The 14,384-nt window shown below is 38.1% G+C and overlaps 3 protein-coding genes across 4 annotated transcripts in view; 1 reads left to right on the top strand and 2 right to left on the bottom strand.

Moving 5' to 3' along the window:
• Positions 1–682: 682 nt before the first annotated feature.
• On the bottom strand, positions 683–6,728 carry nelfcd (negative elongation factor complex member C/D). Its single transcript, XM_058778395.1, has 15 exons — positions 6,227–6,728; positions 5,612–5,724; positions 5,374–5,483; positions 4,587–4,696; positions 3,605–3,712; positions 3,351–3,503; positions 3,137–3,267; positions 2,881–3,046; positions 2,423–2,557; positions 2,165–2,304; positions 1,811–1,925; positions 1,607–1,702; positions 1,395–1,535; positions 1,153–1,282; positions 683–968 (listed from the first exon to the last, which is right to left on the bottom strand). Exons 1-15 carry the CDS (start codon positions 6,281–6,283, stop codon positions 934–936), a joined length of 1,740 nt encoding a protein of 579 aa, XP_058634378.1. The 5' UTR covers positions 6,284–6,728; the 3' UTR covers positions 683–933.
• tubb1 (tubulin, beta 1 class VI) overlaps positions 4,960–14,384 on the top strand; it is a 54,014-nt gene continuing 44,589 nt past the window's right edge. The window contains exons 1-2 of the mRNA XM_058778399.1: positions 4,960–5,020; positions 7,218–7,281. Coding sequence (XP_058634382.1) covers positions 7,279–7,281 — 3 coding nt within the window. The 5' untranslated portion in view covers positions 4,960–5,020; positions 7,218–7,278. The remainder of the gene's footprint in view (positions 5,021–7,217; positions 7,282–14,384) is intronic.
• The window catches only part of gnas (GNAS complex locus), a 42,487-nt gene continuing 36,507 nt past the window's right edge, over positions 8,405–14,384 (bottom strand). For both annotated transcript variants that reach the window (XM_058778400.1, XM_058778401.1), the window contains exons 10-12: positions 14,210–14,340; positions 14,007–14,074; positions 8,405–11,722 (exon numbers count right to left, since the gene is read on the bottom strand). In XM_058778400.1, coding sequence (XP_058634383.1) covers positions 11,576–11,722; positions 14,007–14,074; positions 14,210–14,340 — 346 coding nt within the window. In that variant the 3' untranslated portion in view covers positions 8,405–11,575. The remainder of the gene's footprint in view (positions 11,723–14,006; positions 14,075–14,209; positions 14,341–14,384) is intronic.

Genomic DNA, 14,384 nt, shown 5'->3' on the forward strand with positions numbered 1-14,384 from the left:
TGTGTCTTTGTAATCAGTTGTATTCAGTTCTAACAGCCAGGCAAAACACCAATTAACAAATGCTTTGGATCTTTGATTTAAAGACTACATCAGATGAGAAACTCAAGTTGCAATGGCCCGTGGTCAAATTAATTTGGAAATATTTTGAAGAATCATATACAGCAGTAAAGCTGACTCTTAATGCAACATTAATTTCCATCAAATTAAATTGGCATTTACATTTATTGAAGACTAAAACCTTCAAAGAAACATGTCAACAGTTTACCTGACCACATATGTGACCCTGGACCACAAAACCAGTCTTAAGTCGCTGGGGTATATTTGTAGCAATAGCCAAAATATAGATCATGTTCCATGAAGATATTTTGTAAATTTCCTACTGTAAATGTGTCAACTTAATTTTTGATTAGTAATATGCATTGCTAAGAATTTCATTTGGACAACTTCAAAGGCAATTTTCTTAATATTTAGATTTTTTTTTGCACCCTCAGATTCCAGATTTTCAAATAGTTGTATCTCGACCAAATATTTTCAGATTCTAACAAACAATACAATCAATGGAAAGCTTATTTATTCGGCTTTCAGACGATGTATAAATCTCAATTTTGAAAAACTGACCCTTATGACTGGTTTTGTGGTCCAGGGTCACATATATTGTGACCTTTGAAATAACACTATAGACTTAGTACAATCATGTTTAATAAAAACGATTACAATATACAAAAAGGAAAACCAAATTATTTCAAAGCAAAATAGAGGCTCTACAAGTTATGACCTTAGAAACACACTTTCAAAGCATTCATGTCAATATTTTCTTTGAAAAGGTCAACACAACAGTTATGTACACTGAAATTGGCTGTCCATCCGTGAAGAGTGCTCCATTCCTACGAGTTGATGCTCTCACTTCTCAAACATCCCACTCATTTCAAAAGGTTAGTTTATCATAATGAAGTTGGATTTGCAGTGAGCTATAATGAAAAATTGGAGATTAATAACCAAGTGTTACAAGCATAAATCTACATAATTCTGAGTTGCATTTGTATGCCCCCACAAGTCATGGTTCCTCTAGATAAAATTTTAGAGATGCTAAGAGAAAAAATATCATACACGTTCCATCTCATCAAGCATATTTTAATTTTAAAAACAACTCACCAATGAACTCAGCTACAGGGTCATGTTCTCCCTCAGTGCGGATCGTTCCCGCTATGCTGTCGTTTTCTAGGATGGGCAAAAACAGCTGGACAAAGTCTGAGGTATATGGAGGCGTTATCACATCTAGAACCTGTCCAAAATGAAACCAGTACGAGAAAACCAACCTCAGACTCAATAATGATACTGATGTCATCTATGCCACTCAAATCAATCAAATCTCAAAACAAAGACCTGATCCTCACCTCTGTAACAAAGTATCTGATGAGTGAAATATCTGTGTTGAGCTTCTCAAGACATTTGCGGATGTAGCCGACCACTGGAAGAACATAACCTCGACTCAATAGGTGAACCATACGGTCCAGTAAGGTCTTCTTGAGCTCCAGCTGAAAAAATAATTGTCAGAATTTAACTTGAGCACTGGAGCAGCAAATAAAAATGCACTGATTTTGCCAACCTGCTCCATGACATCAAGCTGCGAGTGCTCCGTCTCGAACAGTTTGATGAGCAACTGTAACACCTGCGGATGGAGAAGCTGATGGCATGTGCTGATCTGAAAAATAAAGACAAATGTTAATGCTTAAACTATGGTGAATCAGAATCTTCATAATAATGGTTTGAGTAGTGACCAGTTCGTACTCTGTTGGTATATTTAATTCACCTCATCCAGTAGTGCTAGATGGACAGGAGTGTGGTCCGTCTGTAGCTGGAAGTAACGAGGCTCAGATACCGTCCAGTCGACCCACTTCAGCACTCCCATCGCTACCACTGGAAACCTGCAATACAAATCCAGAAATATCAAATGTATAATTTTACAAGACACCACCATTCAAAAGGTCAGTAAGCTTTTTAAAAACAAATTAATACTTGTATTCAGCAAGGATGCATTAAATTGATCAAAAGCGACAATGAAGACATTTATGTTACAAAAGATTTCAAATAAATGCTGTTCTTTTGAACTTTCTACTAAATAAAGAATCCTTAAAAAAATATATATAAACGTGTTTGTTCATACCTTATGCACTGGTATAATGTGCTGAGTTCTGCTACTAGCTCAGTAGCTCCCTTGTTCTCATTGCAGCAGAGATTATGAACAGTCTCAATGGCCTTTGAGGTAGACTTCAGCTCATCTTTATTTATATTCACACGCTTGTTCTAGAAATAAGTAATATTTTATGTAATTCTCTACAAGATTTCTTGTCAGAATAACGTACTGAGAAATATGCATTTTATTATATATATATATACTGTTAAGTGTGTATTTAATCTGCACCTTTTTCCATGTTTCCACAACACTAGCAGCATACGCTAAGATGTGGATATATTTGTGCTTGTGGTCCTGGTTGATTTTAGCTCCGGGTTTAAATAGTGACAGCATGAACAGATCCAAAAAGGCAGGAACTCGGATCTACATGGAGAAAGAAGCAGTTTAGGTAACATCAGTTTAGTCACTACAGTTTTCTGTAGGTATTTGTTAAAGGAATATTTCACCCAAATATAAAACTTTACACACTGTCAGGTCATCCAAGATGTAGATGGGTTTGTTTCTTCATCAGAACAGATTTGGAATTAGCTTGTGTCCTAATCTAGCTCTCTAAAAAACCTGCAGTTGTACACTACAAATATTATTTAAAATGAAAAATGTTGTGACAAATTGCTTATGCTTCTTTATTATAAATTGCTTTGGATTAAATTGTTGGCTAAATGCATAAACGTAAAGTAGATTCTGACCAGCTCAACAGGAGGTGGATCCATGCTACTGAACATCTTGAACAGGACTGTGATGTCTGCTGGGTTCAGAGCCCCTTTGGACAGCATGGCACCAAGAGCCTGGCATGCGCGTGGATATGCAGCAGCTGTGCCCAGCGCTAATGTGATCTGACTGGCATCATGTCCCCTAAACACAGCAAACAAATCAATAACATAGTTATTATTAATTATCAGACCAATAAGGCAGATGAAACAACTCAGTGTTACACAAAAGCACCTCTCATGGGCGTATTTCTGTACTTCCTGTCCAATTCGCCGCATTGCTGAGCCGCCCTGCTCCTCCTGAGCGAGGATGGACATCATGGCTTGAGCGAATAAGTATGTGTGCTCACCGTGACACACCATCTTCTGCTCAAAATACACACAAGAATGAGACCTGATTATAAAAACACAATCATAAACAAATATAGCGACCTCAAAAGGATGCTCACAGCAAATTCAGGCAGGTTTTTCTCCAGGTTCTGTTCTCCTCCATCCAGCAGTGTGGCGAGAGAGGTCCGTAGGACTCTGGAGAAAACCTCCAGCTGTTGACAGGCTGTGGACACGCTTGTGATCTCTCCTTGGTATCCTGCATCTGAAATCAACTACAGACAACATACACAATCAAAAAACATGTTTTACCACTACATAAACTCATTTGAGCAATATAAGCATCTTTAACTCACTTCAGCCCAATTTTTGTTACCTTGACAGTGAAGTTGAGCATCAGGCAGTCTGGATGAGCCTCAGCTAGTTTGTAGAACAGATCTCTCCATGTTGTGTGTGCTATCATCTGCTCCAGCCATGCTGGTGTCTGAACAGAGATGAAAGTTAAGCGCATTAACCTGATAAACAAAGACAGACCGTAACTAATAGTGTAATGGATTATCGAAAAACACAAAATGTAAAACAGGGTTTTACACATGGACATGTCAAGGCATAAAACATGCATTTACAAAATAGATATGGTGACTTTTAATTTCATGTTGACATTGTGAAAATTGTTACTTCTGACTTTTTTTTTTTTTTGGAAATAACTAATAACAGGCTCTAACAGGCTACAGTCTCTACAATATTTATCCAACACAAATAAAATCTTTATAAATACCACAAAAATAAATAATACTCGAGGATGAAAAGGAAAAAAAAAAAAATTGTAACTTTTTGTAAGTACTTAGTAACTATTAAAAAGGAAAACAAAAAAAAATGCTAATCCCTAAAATGAAATGAAAATGCAATCATTCCCAACAAATTATGAAAAAAAGAACAAATGTACTTAACTTGTCACTCTCTAATATACATATCAGTGTTTCCCATACATTGATCTATTTGTGGCGGTCCGCCACAATATCAAAACTGACCGCCACAAATAGATTTTTTTCTGAAAACTTTGACTTGGTTGAATAAACCAGCACTGCACGTTTCAAAATCGAAACACAGTGCGGGTGTTTTCATATCACTGTATTTCTGAAGGAAACCGACTATCTTCAGATTTTGGATGTCATTTCATCTTGCATGTAACATTAGTGCCTGATAAAGCAGCGTTTGTGAGTGGAGCACTGCTTTATGTACAGCGTTACCGGGGAAACCGCTATTTCTCCGCGCTCTATAAGCGCCTCCTGCTGGCAGAGAATTCATTTGCACATATGCCGCCACAAATAGAGTCCAAGTCCGTGGGAAACACTCACCTCTCCCTCAACAGTGAAAATAGAATCTGCTTTCTGAGGGTCAAAGTGTTTGATTAAGAGACTCTTTAAATGATTCTCCACACGTTCCTGCACCTGCGCGGGTTCCACACCTGCAAAGGAGAAACACACGAAATTATTATTATAATTTTTTTTAATCACAGGTGTGACTCTCAAACTGTCCCGTTCACGTTTTTATATACAGTTTTACATACACTTCTTGTTTTTTTCGCGCCTTAGCGGTAAATATCACCTCTGTAACCATGGTGACCCGCATCCAATGAGAGCGCGAGTTCGTCCGTTAATTAATCCACAACAGTTTTTATTTATGTATTTGAGTCGTGTGAAGACTACAAAACTGACCAGAGCGGCTCCGGTGGACAAAAGTGACTGGATTTATAACCTTCAGATGACACAAAGCTGATATCTACGTCTCTGTAAGTTACCGAAACCGCACACACACGAAACACAGGAGAGACGCGAGCCTCTTTCGTACTGTAACGTTACGACTTGACAGACAACTAATTCAACTCGCTCTGGCTTAACTACTAATTTATACTAGTTTACGTTCCCGTTAACGAAAATTCGTCTGCGAGTCCTTAAATTTACGGCTATCGAATGACAGCCACTCTCATTAATAACCGAATTGTGAACGTAACCGTTATTACAAACTCAAATAATGGGCGGACAACCGTATTCTGCTAATGTGATACATAGGGTGTCATGAAGTGTGCAGAAATTCAAATATAAACGCATTTATACAGGATATTTGGGTAACACATTCACTGACCCATCTGGATGAGCCACTCCGCCAGTAGATTGACCGTCTGAGCAACAGCAGAGTAGTTCTCTGACAGCAGCTGGATGACATGCTCAGGTGAACCGCCTGCCTGGAAATACCTGCGGAGACACGGACACACATTCACCTGCACTCACCGATGAGATGTCTGACTAAGTTCAAAGTTGCTGTGAATCATCTTTCCCTTTTTATCTTTACAAATCACCCTCTCTCCATTTGGGGGACTTACGTTTTCAGGGTGTTAAACACGGTGGGCTCCATGATGTAGTCTCTGCTGGAGAATTTCTGCAGACACTCCTCCTGAACTTTTCCATCAGCCTCAGCATCCGCGTATCCATCCTCCTGGAGCGATAGAAAGAGGGGAAACGGTCAAGCAATCTTTTATAAGCTATTTAACGAGATTACAATAGTTCTTAGATCAAGATATTATTTGTGCATAGTACAATCCAACATATTAACTCTCGATATTAAATTATAATAATTAATAACCTGGAAAATGACGTGTGTTTATGGACGTATACGACAGCACTAGCGAAGTATTTATTTATTTTTTAAACATGGGACGATGGTAATTCCATATTTTAATTCTATGTTCCATGTTTTATCATGGTGCAGTCATGGATTTTAATATTAAAAATATTAAAACGTTAATATTTTAACTACGCTGGAGATTCATATAAATAATACGGTTTACGAATATGGTACCACGACAGTACTTCTTGTAAGGGTAACGTAAATGAAAATCAAAGCAATTCCTGATTTCAAAATTGTAACGTTAGCTAGTAACGTTAAATCAGATTAATTTCATGGTCTTGGTGTCTGTGGGGTGGTTTCGGTAAACTACCATGCTGCCGTCTTGTGCCTCCCATTCTCCAGCATGGCCGTAGTATTCTTCGTCCATTGAGAGAAATAAACGTATTTCTTTAATCCAGAAAAGCGACTGTTTACAAAATACGTACGAGAACACCGAACGGCGCGTGTATAATACGTCACTTGATAAGGGCCTAGAGCGCTTCCTTCTGGACTGGAGTGAACTACACGCTGGGATAATGTGTAGATGACTGTGACTAGAATGACTGTAAATATAAATAACAATGATCTTGTTTTATTCTTAAATGTGTATTTGAATACAATGTCAAACAATATGTAATTATTGTATTCAGTCTCTGATACTTTTTTCGATCTGTACCAATCAAGTTCGGTTTTTATTACTGGTTAAATAATTTATTAAAAAATATATAGAGCGAGAGAGAGAGATTCATGGAGCAGATTTCAGCTGAGTTAAATTGATTATACCTACCTATTTAAATGTCTCCAATAAGACAATTAAAAAAATCCTCCGTATGACCCAATGGAGGATTCTGCCTTTTGGGCCGTCAAGCGCCCTCTGGAGGAAAACCACGTTGTGTCCCTTAAGAAAAAGTTGTTTGCTAGAAAAATGTGCCGCCCAATGGGAGTGCTGTAAACTCCTAAACTGTCAGAAGAGCCATTTTGAGCAGAGCTGTTTGAAATCATCCTGGTCACACAAACCAATGGCAACTCTATCCAAAAGTCAAATTTAGATCCAGATGTTGTACACACTCTGTATATCTGATATTGCAAAAACTGGATAAATTATCTATATACCATTTTTAATAATACTAAAAACATTCAATGAAATGGTCGTAGCTCAGCCTAAGGTATTAATTAAATGAGATTTTAAAGGTTTATATAATACTTATTATTAAATGTTTTTGACATTTTAAAGAAAAAGGTAAGAGTATTAGGAAATAATCTACTACTCTTCTATATGTGCAGTTCCTCCTATATCAATGTAATCGATATCTGTCCTGCAGACGGCGCTGAATGTGAATGTATTGAGAAATACATCCAGTCCAGTAGGTGTCCCTGCAGTTCATGGTAAGTTGAGAGTGACCAACACTGAATAAAAGCTTCCATCAAAAGAAATTTGCTTTTAAATGACAAAAATACATAAATGTCCAATGACTTAGATCTAATATACCCTGAGAAACAAAAACAACCTTCTGTCATGATACCAAACGTAATGAAATCAAGATATGTGTAGGTCATTATGAAGTTCTAATAATAATAAATAAAATTATTATTGTGGCTAAGACTTGTAGAAACAATCCCTTAACTTCAATCGAGAATAATTTTGTTCCTGTTGCAGACCTTGCTGTTAGATATCCCCATTTTATATTTATAAAAAAAAAATATGCTCAGCTGAATGAAACTAATTTAGGACCTAAATACTGTGAAATGTAATTCTATACTTATAAGACAAGATGAAAATCTAAACAACATTAATAGGTACACTCAACACTGTGTTTTGCTTAAATGTTAAGACTCCCTGGAACATCAGAAGATTTCATTAGGAAGTGGAAAACTATGTTAAACATAAGACTCTTATGTTATATTATGTAAGTTAATGGTTTAAATTGAAACCCCAAAGTTATTGTGTACTGATGTCTGTTTTTTGAACTGCTGATGCTGACAGCAGCTAATACATTTAAAAAAAAAATAGCTTTTGTTTTTTTAAGATCATGAACGTGGTGTAGTGACTTCTGACATGAAGAATATTGCAAAATATATACAATAAGCAGAATCTGGAAACTGAGTGTTTGATGATGCAAACCATCAAGATGATAGAATCAAAACAAGTTCATTAAGTTTGTTTTAAACACTACAATTAATACCTTCCCAGTCTAATAACTATTTTTAAAGTGAACCTCTTTTATAGGACCCTACTAAAGTAGGCTTCTTATTTAATTTTAAAGGTGATAATGTAAGATGTTGCAAATTTGCTTGAAAAATGCATAAGTTTGTCATGATTATCCATGTGCCTGCCTGCAAAACATATGAGCGTAGTTTAATGACAACCAGATGACTTCCAAAATCATATTAGGATGTGCAATGCTTAGTGGCATTGAAACCGTCAGTTTAAGCAGCAAATGATAACATTTTGCTTCTTTAGAAACATGTAGCAAATGGTATATTAGACCTTTAAGAACCACCATCACTGTAAGAGCAACTACATTATCCTTTATAGTTTGATTTGGGCCAAAAAAAACAGAGTTAGCCTTGTGAAAAGAGTGTGTGCATGTGTGTGTCACTCAGACAGTGTTACACTCTTCTTTTACTGCTGTAATTTGAATCTTTGTACAAAATGTACAGTAAGTGTGAGAGACATGGAAAAAAAGCAACATATACACTGAAAACACTTCTTATAGAGACAGTCAGGCAAGGGGGCGTTTGGTACTCAAATCTCACTCACTTATTGCTGCAGCGAGTCTGAACTAGAAAATAAAATTTAAAAAAGTAAACATACTAAAATGTCATAGCTTAACATCTCCCCCCACCCCATAACCAAATTTTTATATATATATATATATATATATATATATCACATAACACCTGTACCACATTTTGCAGAAAACATAACCGGATCAGACCGGTTAAACGTTAGAGTTTTTGTTTCAAATTATGGCATTTAAAAAAAAAAAAAAAAAAAAAATATATATAAAATGACAAATAAATAAAACAAAAATAAATACTTTGTTTGTGGAACAAAGTGGACCATTAGAGCACCAAAAGCTGGCCCCTGCTTTCATGTGATTGGGTAGCAGGACAGGAAGTGTGGTACAGAGAGGGTTACGATTGGTCATTGTCCGGTGATGGGCGGCCTCTTTTTGTTAGTATGTCAGTTTGTAGAGCAGCTTTTTTCTTTTCTTTTTTTTCCTTTTTCTTTTTTTTTCTTTTTTTTTAATATAAAGAAATAAACATGAATACCATGGGAGGGGGGATATGAACCCAATATCTGACTGTGCAGCTATCAAAACAATTTGTACACTTAATACACTGACAGATTTGCTGTCTTTTTCACTCTTTTTTTAGCAAAGGAATTTGGTTTTTTACGAAGAGACAAGCAATGTTTTTGCATTTGGATTATTTTCTCCTTCAACAGAGTTAAAGCTAAAAAAAAAAAAAAAAAAGAAAGAAAGAAAGAAAGAAAGAAAGAAAAGAAAACAAAAAAGCCCCACACCCTGCCTCTAAAAATGTTGACTATTGTTGTTGCGGACCAAAAAAGGCAATTAACACCTGTAAAAAGCAAACACATATATATAAATAATATATTTACACATATAAATATATATATTTATATATACTGTATATAATGTTTCTTGCTTTGTACTACACAGCATCAGGTATTTCATCTTGATCCTGAAACAAACCAGAGGCAGGTTAAACGAATAAAAATATTTGGGGAGGGGTGACAGACAGCAGCTCCCCCCAAACTCCACTGATAAGCAGTGTCAGTAAAAGTTGCGCTCTGTCGCCGATCTGACACCGGCATCACGCGTTCTTCGGTCTTAAGTTGTACGGGGAGGCCGGTTCAAGATCGGCACGAGGAGGGGTGGGGGGCAACTTCCACCCAGAGTCTGATGAGCAAACAGGCAATCGGGGAGGGGGTCGGGGGGTCAGAGTTCAAGGGAATCGACAGAGGCAGGGCAGAGCCAAACAGCGCAATGAAACATATCTTACTTACATCTTAGCTCATTTTACACGTACAGTCGTGATCAAGGCACAGGGAGCTTCTACAAGTTACTTTTTTCTTCAATAAAGTTGTACAAAATAATACATTTTACAGTCTGTACAAGAATAATGATCCAGCAGAGAAATCAAAAGACAGACCAAAAGCCAGGCTAAAGGGGAGGGGAGGAAGTCGGAGGGGAGGAAGGGGTGAGAGAGAGAGAGAGAGAGAGAGAGAGAGAGAGCGCGACTAGGCCATCCGTTAGACGTCCTTCTCATGTCTCGCGTCATTACTCGGTCTTACCCTCGGTCTGACGAAGTCCCCACGTGTCAGTGTACAAGATTTTTTGCAGTAGGGAGGAGACAGACAGAGAGAAAGATAAAGGGGAGGAGAAAGAACCAGAGACAGAGAGAGAGAGAGAGAGAGAGAGAGAGAGAGAGGGAGAGGAATGACACTCGGAAAACAGAAGGAGAGAGCAACCGGGAAAACAGGAGGTTTAACATGGTGCATATTTGCACACGCCAACACACAAACTGGGGAAACTAACAAACAGAAAAAGACTGTATTATTACAGGAATATCTCACACACACACATATACATATATATATATATATATATATATATATATATATATATATATATATATATATATATATATATATATATATATATATATATAAGTTTGGATTTTTGCACTGCATTTAGTTCACTGTTCTGCATGAATCTAGCATTGCATGCACTCGCCTCCCCTGCGATGCATCTCGAGAATCGAGTCATGTGATGGGTCTTGTGTTCAAGTCATTCTCTACTCCACACGCAAGCAACCTGGGGCAGTAAATGCTCCAAACCCTCCATTTTTGTTGGGGAGAAAAAAAAAAAAAAACGACATTTTGCTCTACATTCTGTTTTTATGTTTTGTTTTGTTTTTTTACGTACGGTCCGTCGTTTTGCTCTCCTCCGGTGGGGTCTGTCCACCTTTGGGGGTGGGATGTGGTTTTGGGAAAGAGGAAATGGGGAAAAGGTGAGGGGAATGCGCCAGGCTCGTACAGGCACTAAACGTTCAACAGGACCAAAACGGTGGAGGATAAGAATAGCGTGTGTATGTCTTGTGCGTGCGCATCAATATAAGTAACGTGTGTTTAGGCATATGATCGGAAAAAAGACAAGTTTGACATGTAACATACATAGGACTGCGGGTCAGGAGTTTAGCTGGACGCATTATGTGTCTGTATGTGTACGAAATGGCTTTCTTGTCCCGAGCAGTCCTGGACAGTTTTTTTTTTCTTCCCTCATTTCTCCCCCCCTCCCTCTCCCTCTCACATGTTTTGTTTTCCTCTCTCTCTTTTTATTAACATCGGTAGTCCTTGGCTGTGTTAACAAGTCTTCTTGCCAGATATCACAGCCACGCTTTCATCAGTAACACAGTGCGTCCCCTTGCCCCAGCCCCTAGTCACTCAGGATGGAGAAAGGCCGTGTGTGTGTGTGTGTATGTGTGTATGTGTATATATATATATATATGTATGTGTGTGTATTGTGTAAGTGTAAGAGGTGGGGACTCATCAGTTTGAAGGTTCGTGGTTTGATATTGGGGCGTGATGTAGGGCAGGGGGGCCTAAAGAAAGTTCAGGTGGTGAGTTTGCGTCCCGTCATCCCTGCTGCGATCACAAGAGTTCGTACTGTCGTAGGTGCATGCGCTGGATGATGTCTCTGCAGTCGTTAAACACTCGGCGGATGTTTTCAGTGTCCACAGCGCAGGTGAAGTGGGGGTAGCAGTAGTGCCGGCCATCTCCACTCGCTGTACTGATCCTCTAAATAGACAAAACAACAACAAAAAAAAGGATGGTATATTAGGACCAGCAGCATGACATGGTTTAAACTGCATGTACATGTACTTAAATATACCTTTATATACAGTGGGTACGGAAAGTATTCAGACCCCCTTAAATTTTTCACTCTTTGTTATATTGCAGCCATTTGCTAAAATCATTTAAGTTCATTTTTTTCCCTCAATGTACACACAGCACCCCATATTGACAGAAAAACACAGAATTGTTGACATTTTTGCAGATTTATTAAAAAAGAAAAACTGAAATATCACATGGTCCTTAGTATTCAGACCCTTTGCTGTGACACTCATATATTTAACTCAGGTGCTGTCCATTTCTTCTGATCATCCTTGAGATGGTTCTACACCTTCATTTGAGTCCAGCTGTGTTTGATTATACTGATTGGACTTGATTAGGAAAGCCACACACCTGTCTATATAAGACCTTACAGCTCACAGTGCATGTCAGAGCAAATGAGAATCATGAGGTCAAAGGAACTGCCTGAAGAGCTCAGAGACAGAATTGTGGCAAGGCACAGATCTGGCCAAGGTTACAAAAACATTTCTGATGCACTTAAGGTTCCTAAGAGCACAGTGGCCTCCATAATCCTTAAATGGAATACGTTTGGGACGACCAGAACCCTTCCTAGAGCTGGCCGTCCGGCCAAACTGAGCTATCGGGGAGAAGAGCCTTGGTGAGAGGTAAAGAACAACCCAAAGATCACTGTGGCTGAGCTCCAGAGATGCAGTCGGAGATGGGAGAAAGTTGTAGAAAGTCAACCATCACTGCAGCCCTCCACCAGTCGGGGCTTTATGGCAGAGTGGCCCGGCGGAAGCCTCTCCTCGGTGCAAGACACATGAAAGCCTGCATGGAGTTTGCTAAAAACACCTGAATAAGATTCTCTGGTCTGATGAGACCAAGATAGAACTTTTGGCCTTAATTCTAAGCGGTATGTGTGGAAAACCAGGCACTGCTCATCACCTGTCCAATACAGTCCCAACAGTGAAGCATGGTGGTGGCAGCATCATGCTGTGGGGGTGTTTTTCAGCTGCAGGGACAGGACGACTGGTTGCAATCGAGGGAAAGATGAATGCGGCCAAGTACAGGGATATCCTGGACGAAAACCTTCTCCAGAGTGCTCAGGACCACAGACTGGGCCGAAGGTTTACCTTCCAACAAGACAATGACCCTAAGCACAGAGCTAAAATAACGAAGGAGTGGCTTCACAACAACTCCGTGACTGTTCTTGAATGGCCCAGCCAGAGCCCTGACTTAAACCCAATTGAGCATCTCTGGAGAGACCTAAAAAATGGCTGTCCACCAACATTTACCATCCAACCTGACAGAACTGGAGAGGATCTGCAAGGAGGAATGGCAGAGGATCCCCAAATCCAGTTGTTGCATCTTTCCCAAAAAGACTCATGGCTGTATTAGATCAAAAGGGTGCTTCTACTAAATACTGAGCAAAGGGTCTGAATACTTAGGACCATGTGATATTTCATTTTTCTTTTTTAATAAATCTGCAAAAATGTCAACAATTCTGTGTTTTTCTGTCAATATGGGGTGCTGTGTGTACATTAATGAACTTAAATGATTTTAGCAAATGGCTGCAATATAACAGAGTGAAAAATTTAAGGGGGTCTGAATACTTTCCGTACACACTGTATATGTGCATATATATTTGTATATATAAACTACTGTTTAGGATTAATAAGAATTTTGGAACAAGTCTCATATGCTCACCAAGGCTACATTTATTTGATCAAAAATATGGCAAGGCAAGATACAGTAGAAACAATAACATTGAGAAATATTATAACAACTACAAAAAACTTTTTGAAATTATTTTAAAATGTCATTTAAAATAAAAGCTCGATTTTCAGAAGTCATTACTCCAGTCAGTGTCAAATGATCCGTCAGAAATCATATTCTGATATACTGATAATACAGATTTGCCTTTTTCTTTTTTTTATTATTATCAAATGTTTAAAACAGTCGCCGTTTAATATTTTTGTGGAAATACTTTTTTCAGGATTCTTTGATGAATAGAAAGCTCAGAGAACAGCATTTATTGGAAATTTTCTGTAAACTTATAAATGTATTTACGGTCACTTTTGATCAATTTAATGCATCCTTGCTGAATTGAATGGTAGTGGTATTTTTAAATATATATAAAAAAATAAAATAAAATAAAAATGCCATAGTTTAGGACACAGGGTGATGGGTTGCTATGATGATTTTGGTGCCATAGAAGAAGCAGACTCACCAAGAACTCATCTCGGATGAAATATTTTGCTCTCGTAACTCGTGGATCTTCCCCTTGCTCTGGTGTTGCTGATAGAAGGAAAGTATTTTGTTAATAACACTAATGGTATGATATCCAAAGTTACTACTGCGTTATAAATTAATACATGAATATGCATTCAAATCAACTATACAAACTAAAAATCATTATTCTATTTCACTGACCATCATCTGGTGTAGTGTAGCGTGCAAACTCGGGGAAGTAATCCTCAATTTTTGATTTTCCCGCCAAAACCTTCTCAGCCAGCAAGTCCTGCTTGTTTAGGAACAGAATGACAGAAATAGTTCGAAGCCACCTGGAAAGCAAGGAAAGGAATATGAGTTTTTTTAAGTTTTTTTT

This window comes from Onychostoma macrolepis, chromosome 06, assembly GCF_012432095.1.
Source record: "Onychostoma macrolepis isolate SWU-2019 chromosome 06, ASM1243209v1, whole genome shotgun sequence".
NCBI lineage: Eukaryota > Metazoa > Chordata > Actinopteri > Cypriniformes > Cyprinidae > Onychostoma > Onychostoma macrolepis.

What these genes read in the sequence shown, in the direction of transcription:
- nelfcd (XM_058778395.1), bottom strand. Translation starts at nt 6,283, where the DNA reads ATGGACGAAGAATACTACGGCCATGCTGGAGAATGGGAGGCACAAGAC. An exon ending in TTGTGGAAACATGGAAAAAG is followed by an intron (nt 2,305 to 2,422) that starts GTGCAGATTAAA and finishes ACTTATTTCTAG; the next exon opens with AACAAGCGTGTGAATATAAA. An exon ending in CCCTGTAGCTGAGTTCATTG is followed by an intron (nt 969 to 1,152) that starts GTGAGTTGTTTT and finishes TTTTCATTATAG; the next exon opens with CTCACTGCAAATCCAACTTC.